General features: G+C 36.6%; 2 protein-coding genes across 3 annotated transcripts in view; both read left to right on the top strand.

Moving 5' to 3' along the window:
• The first annotated feature begins 386 nt into the window (after positions 1-386).
• Positions 387-4,859, top strand: LOC111381104. Of its 2 annotated transcripts, none has more exons than XM_023004826.1 (6): positions 387-454; positions 588-700; positions 806-985; positions 1,549-1,663; positions 3,368-3,599; positions 4,380-4,859. In XM_023004826.1, the coding sequence occupies exons 2-6, from the start codon at positions 680-682 to the stop codon at positions 4,459-4,461; spliced, it is 630 nt and encodes a 209-aa protein (XP_022860594.1). In that variant the 5' UTR covers positions 387-454; positions 588-679; the 3' UTR covers positions 4,462-4,859. The 2 variants fall into 2 exon arrangements, with proteins under 2 accessions (XP_022860594.1, XP_022860595.1); XM_023004827.1 differs by having other exon boundaries at positions 1,552-1,663.
• Positions 4,860-6,463: 1,604 nt separating this feature from the next.
• Positions 6,464-7,257, top strand: part of LOC111381103 — a 3,625-nt gene continuing 2,831 nt past the window's right edge. The window contains exon 1 of the mRNA XM_023004825.1: positions 6,464-6,679. Coding sequence (XP_022860593.1) covers positions 6,464-6,679 — 216 coding nt within the window. The remainder of the gene's footprint in view (positions 6,680-7,257) is intronic.

Below are 7,257 nucleotides of genomic sequence, written 5' to 3' on the forward strand. Positions count from 1 at the left end.
TAACATTAACTCCTAACTGACCCAACCTCTCCAAGGAGTCTTTTCTGTATGCAAAACACATTTTCGTTCCCTAATCCATCTTGACACTCGCCCTCTTTTCCCTTCTTGCTTGATTTTCTTATTTAGGACTATCCAGTTCCATTAACCACAGAGTCCAATTATTCCACCCTGATCATAAAAAGAAGAAGAAGAAGAAGAAGAAGAAGAAGAAGAAGAAGAAGAAGAAGAAGAAGAAGAAGAAGAAGAAGAAGAAGAAGAAGAAGAAGAAGAAGAAGAAGAAGAAGAAGAAGAAGAAGAAGAAGAAGAAGAAGAAGAAGAAGAAGAAGAAGAAGAAGAAGAAGAAGAAGAAGAAGAAGAAGAAGAAGAAGAAGAAGAAGAAGAAGAAGAAGAAGAAGAAGAAGAAGAAGAAGAAGAAGAAGAAGAAGAAGAAATTTTCTCGTTTTCTGAAATGAAGGTCTGAAATTTTTTAAAGTTTATTAGAAATTGAACAGTTCGAAATGATGGTTTTTTCCTCTTGATTTCTTATAATTCTTGACAGACTTTGTGCAAGTTAACTAACTAAGGTCGGTGTTTGTTTGATGAATTAGGTGGTGGAAATTTGGAAGTAATATCCCGATTTGCTCTACAAGTTAGTGACACTTGCCAAATACCTCATTATATATTGCACTGGCTGGTGAAAATGACTGAAAATCCAAAGTTGGTACGTATAATTTTATCAAGACCTGTTATTTTACTGTTTTATCGAATATTCAGGTCTCTCAAGATTCTCTAGAATAATTTCATTTATTTTTAATTTGAACTTTAGGTGGATTCGGGTTCTGATGATAATCTGAGATCAAATTATGAATTTAAAGAAAAGGGTAATCAAAGAGTTTTGTTTTGTGATCATGTAAATGGATTAGAACAGCAAGGGATTACATCTGATAGCTTTGTAATGGACATGGAACGCTTTGAGAAAGACATCAATTCAAAGTCAAGAATTACAGTAAGTTTAATTTGCTGCTGCTTTTTATTTGTCAACTTCTTCTTTTTCTTGCAAAATCTCCTTGAATTCCTACTTTTTTAACCTTGAAAAATTTCCCTTTTAAGAACTTCAATATTGATATGAATTTCTAAAAAGCAAAGGTTTCTTGATGCTGCAAGAATATGGTTAAAAACGTTACTATTAGTTATCAAATTTTATTTTGTTTCAAAATGGCACTTAAGTTTATTTCAGTGTAGTCGTCACTTAAAATCCATTTGTCTTTTTAACGAAACAGATGATGTAGCAGACTTTCTGATGTGTTATCAATGTGAAGGTCTTTCACGTTTGACAATCTACTCGATAAACTTAATTTTAATGCGTGACCAAATTAGAACAAAAAATTAAGTTCATGCCATTTTGAAATAAAATAAATCTTAGTGACTAATATCCAAGATTAATGTAAATAAGTTGAGTGATTTCCCGTTCTACGCAGATATTAAGATTCTAAAACTTACTTCTTCTTCTTCTTCTTTTGTTGTTGTTGTTGTTATTGTTGTTGTTAAATATGCTTGTTCTTGGACTAGAAGTTGCAGAGAAACCTTTGGAGAAAAGGATCTCTTAGAGGTGGCGAGAAGAAGATTAACCAAAGTACAAGCAACGATATTAGAAAAGTTGGCATGGTTGCAATTGCACCACGAGGTAACCATTAGTTCTATTTTTCTTTTCCTAATGAAGAAGCCAATTACTTTAACTTGATTTATGTGTTGATTCTTGATTTTTCAAAAATATGATCTCACGTCTATTCAATAAACACGCTCCATGAGCCCCCAGAGCACATCTTCAAGTGGTAAAATGGAAGGGTGGAGAAATCCAACTTTGCTTGAGGCTGCCGCGTCAAGGGTTCGAATCCTGAAATATGAATTTGGCTCTTGGGTAAGTGCAAGTGTACAAGCAGCCTTCCACCCTGTACCCTTGAAGGCATAACTTGCGATTTACCTCCCTCACAATGTTCCAGGGCAGGGGCGGTGGGGGACCCTTAAGGTTGGGGTTCAACCTTTTTTTTAATAAACACGCTCCATGAATATGGGTACGACAACCTGATTAAATATATTTAACAATAAACTAAATCCAATTCTTAGCCCCCATTTGCCCCTCTTTAAAACTCTTCAATTTAATTTAATTTTCTCTCTCTCCTACTTTTAACTACACAATCTTCAATAAAATAATATTATATTCAAATCGAAAACTTTTCGACCACACAATCTTCAAGAAAATATTATTCCCCCCATTATAAATCCAAATAATATGGGCCAAACGGGGGCTTAAAATATCAGGGTAGGTCAAATTCTTTTTGAATTGAATATATATAAACCAACATGTATCAACCCCTCTCCCTCCCCTTAAAAAAACAATATACTCAGTTGCATCATGAAAATAGTTCAGCTAAACAAGGGACTCGCATGATAGAAGATGAGGCCAATCAGAGAATGCTAAGCCAATAAGACACCTGGTGAGATCCTGTAGAGAAGGCCGAGCTCGTGACAGGCAAAATATTAGAAAGCAAGACCTACCAAATTAGGTAAAGTCCGTGCCCAGACGCGAGTAGAGTTCAGGCCAATCAGAGAAGGCCAAGTCCATGTTGAAGGAATGCCTGAAGTCAATCTATGAACATCAATCTAGGGGCCAAATACAAGTCCTAAATCTAATCTATTAGCCATTTAATTAAGACCTTGTCAACTGATTATCAGCTAAAATACAATAATGCTCCAAATACTAGATTAACATCCCAAGTATAATAATAGTAATAACAATTAAGCATTCATCGTGCTAGAATGTGCTTGAACTACATACATTTATGAGTGATGCTACATTGTCAGACCCCTTCCTCATAGGGGTCTTACAAGCAACTCACAAAAGCAGGTGAGATCAGTATTTTTGCAATTTTTTATGACAAGTTGGTCTGACTTGGGGCCCACCTCATTGTGAGGAGCTTGTATAAGGCCTGTGAACCTCAATCTGGTAGAGCAGCATTCTTCTACATATATAGCTCAAGTAATTGTGTGATTGACACAAGTTTAGGACTTTATGATTTATCAAGTACTTTATTAAGTGAAAAATATTTAATAACAATTATTGTCATCAATGTTTACTTACAACATAGAGTTTTAAGTTATTGGGATTTTCCAATAACAATAAAAGAAAAGAAATATAACTTTTTTTCAAAGCTCTATTAATTTATTGGAGAAACAAACACAGGATAGAGACTGTCATCCCTTTTTGTTTTTATCCAAATATTCTATGCTTGGCTGCACACGCACAAGTTTTTGACTCTAAACATGTTGATTACCATCCAAAATTTCTAGTAGAGAAGAACAATATATTGACAATTAGATTTGCGCGCAGGCGAGGTTTTCCATGGGGGTAGCAGCCTTGAAATGCCAGTCCTACAGATTTCGGGGGCCATCGATCACGCCATTAACTTGCCAGTCCATAATCAAATCACGGTCATGAATGGCACAGTGGGTAACATGGCTGTCGATAGCAAATACGGCGGCAAGAGGTTTAGTTTCCGGCGGTCATCCTCATCTTCGTGGGCTATTGATCCTAGAAGGATACTTATCTTCTTTGCAACCTTGTAAGTTTTACCTATTCATTCAACGAATTAGGTATATTCGCTAGACAAAATCACTAGTCATTGTCTTTCGTCATTAATTTTCTTTCCAATCCATACAGATTTTACAGATCAATTACTTCAAAATTTTCTAGAAATGGACAAGTGTTGTCCTCTTTTTTAAATGGAATTCACATACTGCCCAAACTGGGCTGAACTATAAGAGTACGCCCAGCACTTACAAAGGTCTTACCGACCCCTCACAAGGGTGGGGTCAGGCTTTTTTTTTTCCTCATTTTTTATGGCATTGGGACCCGCATGGGCCTGACCCCATGTGAGGGGTGGGTAAGACCTTTGCAGAACAAAGCCCTATACACAGGGCTTTGTGCGAACTATAAAGCACATGGGAAACCAATGTTGTGGTTGCCCACCAAAACTTCTTATGTACATTGCACAAATTTAAGGGGTTTTAAACCCATTCGAAAAGTGGAGGATTCGCACCCATTAAACGCAATGATAAAATTAAAAGCAAAAAGATAGGTGGACCAAATTCGATACTTCAACAAAGTGTATTTAATCAAGGGCCTCACACCATACGGCACTTTTTTAAATGAGTGAAGACGAAACTTAACTTGAGAACTTTTGTTCATTCTAGTACCATGATAAATCAGCTCGTATAAAAACTTGAGATGTTAAAAAAGTCACAAAATTGTTTAGCATGAGTAGTGCTTCAAATTAGACAAGACTAGACGTGACAATTGATTGTTGACCTTCGTTTATTAATTCATGGTTGTTTTCCTACAGGTCGAGTGTGGGAACCATACTACTCATCTATCTGACCTTATCCACGAGAAAGCTCAATGTGGAAGAGAGTAATTTCAATTGATGATCCCCACCATTTATACAAAGGGAGTTGTTGAACTTGATTTTACTTAAAAATACTAATTGCAAGTAAATTTATGCTTATAATCAATGAGAGACAAGCACGAAGAAACAAAAATGGAGAAGTGAACAGTTGAGGCAGAAAGGAGTGAGAGAGACTGGCATCCTATCAAATTCTGCAGATTTTCACTTTTTTTGAAGGGCCGACCATTCTTAATGGCGTAATCTTTAAACTGAAGACAAACCAGATAGCACTAAGGCAAAGTAGGAGAATCTTGTATATTATATGATGAGTGGAATATATTGCAACATTGTGAAATATGATCCTGTTCAGGACACTTATTTTTCCTTGTGATAAAACTGAAGCAGAAAGGTTATTATTAAATTCAAAAACAAATTCCACAAAGCGCATGTGTGCTGAAAAGGATCATATCCTTAATTTTAAATTTCGATACTTTTTTTATCCCCAATGCATGGCAATTCATATCAAATAGTGCAGAAAATGTGTTCAACATTTACCTTGACCTCGATATCATAGCTAAAGACACGGATAAGGTTCGATATGTTTTATATAAATAAAAAATGAGTTAGTGACATGGCAAATCAACATAATGGATTGAAACAAGTCAGGCATTTGGGAAATTATTTTGGTTCCAGACGAGTTATTCTAGAAACAGGAAATAAAGTGGTCTATAAACTTGCTTCCATTGCTAGTTTAGTATCAGTTACATATTGCTGGAAAAAAAATTATCCACAGGTTACGCAACTCTGTACCAACGCCTCAACACTAGTTAATCAGTCAACTTAGCGGCTAAGACTCTATTGACCTCCACCAACTTAGACTGGAGTTCGTAGCTTTTGTTCTTGGTGGTCGCAATCTGGCATACCACCTTTCCCATCATAGACCAGTGGAACTGCGAGGGATTGGAGCTTTACTTGATGCCTCACTTTCTTGGCTCCATTTCTTGACTTGCTCCATTTTTTTGTTTTCTGCCATGGAGAGAGTGCTTCTGCCTTTCGGGGAAGTTACATCTTGCAGAACACATTGTTTTCCAATTTTCGTCACATGTTGTGCGGGGATCATATTCTCAATAAATGTCTACTCTGGTTCGCTCTCTAAAAAATTTATGACGGAAAATCGTCCATAAAACATATTAATTATAAGGGACTAATAATTGGACCACCAACCCCTCTACCTCTCTCTTGCTACAGGCACTCTTTTCTTCATATAGTGTGGCTTCGTATTATAGGCTTTTACTGATTTCTACCAGTTGGGTTTTGACACCCAATGAATCTCAAACTATGATGTAAACGTCGGAATATAATTTAACAGGCCTCGACCATTAATGATGAATTAATTACCAACAACCAAGTCCAAAAAACTCAACTCAAAAATAACATTAACCGTTGAAAGTAGCTTAACAAATTAATGCTACTCACAACCAGGGTGGATCCAGAACCCGTCGAGAGAGAGCGGCCGTGCGTGCTAGACTCCGCCGGAACTGTGGAACAAAGAAGGAAGAAGGTGACCAGCGAGGCGAGGTTTTTTTTTTTTTTTTTTTTTTGGGAAAATTACATGAAACCATGTGTTTAAATATTACAATTCAAAGATCTGGGTTAAATTTTCATTGTGCAAAAATCAGGTATTGATTTAATAATTTAAATATTAAATAAATCCACCCAATTCATTTCACATTTCTAACCCTAATCATTCATACATCAGCACACATTCCCATCCCCTCTCTATCTGCTTGACGCCAGCGACTACTGCAACCGGCAACGAAGGAGCGCAACGGCATGGGGAGGTGCCGGTGCTGGCATGGGGGAGGCGACGCTACTGCGAACGCAGCGTCGCGATGTCCTTTCTCTTTCCGATCTACAGGCAATGGGGTTGGACCGTCTTCACCTTCTCTCTTCGACGCTGATGCGCTGGTACTGATGTGGGGAAGGTGCATTGGAGCTTTGGCATCTGCTCTTGTAAATGCCTCACCCACATAACAAAGGATATGTTGGACGAAAATCTGTACCCATTGGTGGAACAACTAGAGCCTGACACGGCAGCTAAGGTGACGGGCAAGCTTCTGGAAATGGACCAGGCGAAAGTTTTACACTTGCTAGAATCACCAGATGCTTTAAAAGCTAAGGTTGCAGAGGCTATGGAGGTTCTGAGGAACGTGTATCAGCAGCAAGCTAGCAACCCGGCTGAACAATTGGCTTATTTGGCATTGAATTAATGATTTTATATGAAATGGAGGTTGAATTTTATACAGTGTTTTTTTTTTTTTTTTTTTTTACTGAATAAGTGTTTGTTTTGTTGACGGTGTTAGTGAGATGCAGTCGATGGTGTGGTGCAAGCAGCAATTGCATGGCGGTGATTTGTGACCAAGATTGGTGGTGGGGGTATTTGGTGCATGTGACCAACTATTTAGAATATGTGACCAATAATTTTAAATATATGTAACCTTGTGACTTGTAATTTTTTTAATCTGTGATCAATGAAATAATTTGTGATTTGTAAATTTTTGATTTGTGATTTCGAAATAATTTGTGACCTACAAAATTTTTGATTTGTGACTTCAAAATAATTTGTAACCAATTAATTTGATAATATGTGACCAATAAGTAAATTTGTGACCAATAATTATGAATTTGTGACCATTAATCGTGTAACTGTGACTTTATTATATTTAATTAATAAATAATTTCAATTAATTATGTAGAAACCTGAATTTTGAATTTTTAAACTTTGTACCTCATTTTGTGAATTGGTGTAAACAATACACCTTACATATGAATTCAC

The sequence above is a fragment of the Olea europaea genome, unplaced genomic scaffold, assembly GCF_002742605.1.
Source record: "Olea europaea var. sylvestris unplaced genomic scaffold, O_europaea_v1 scaffold2256, whole genome shotgun sequence".
Lineage (NCBI taxonomy): Eukaryota > Viridiplantae > Streptophyta > Magnoliopsida > Lamiales > Oleaceae > Olea > Olea europaea.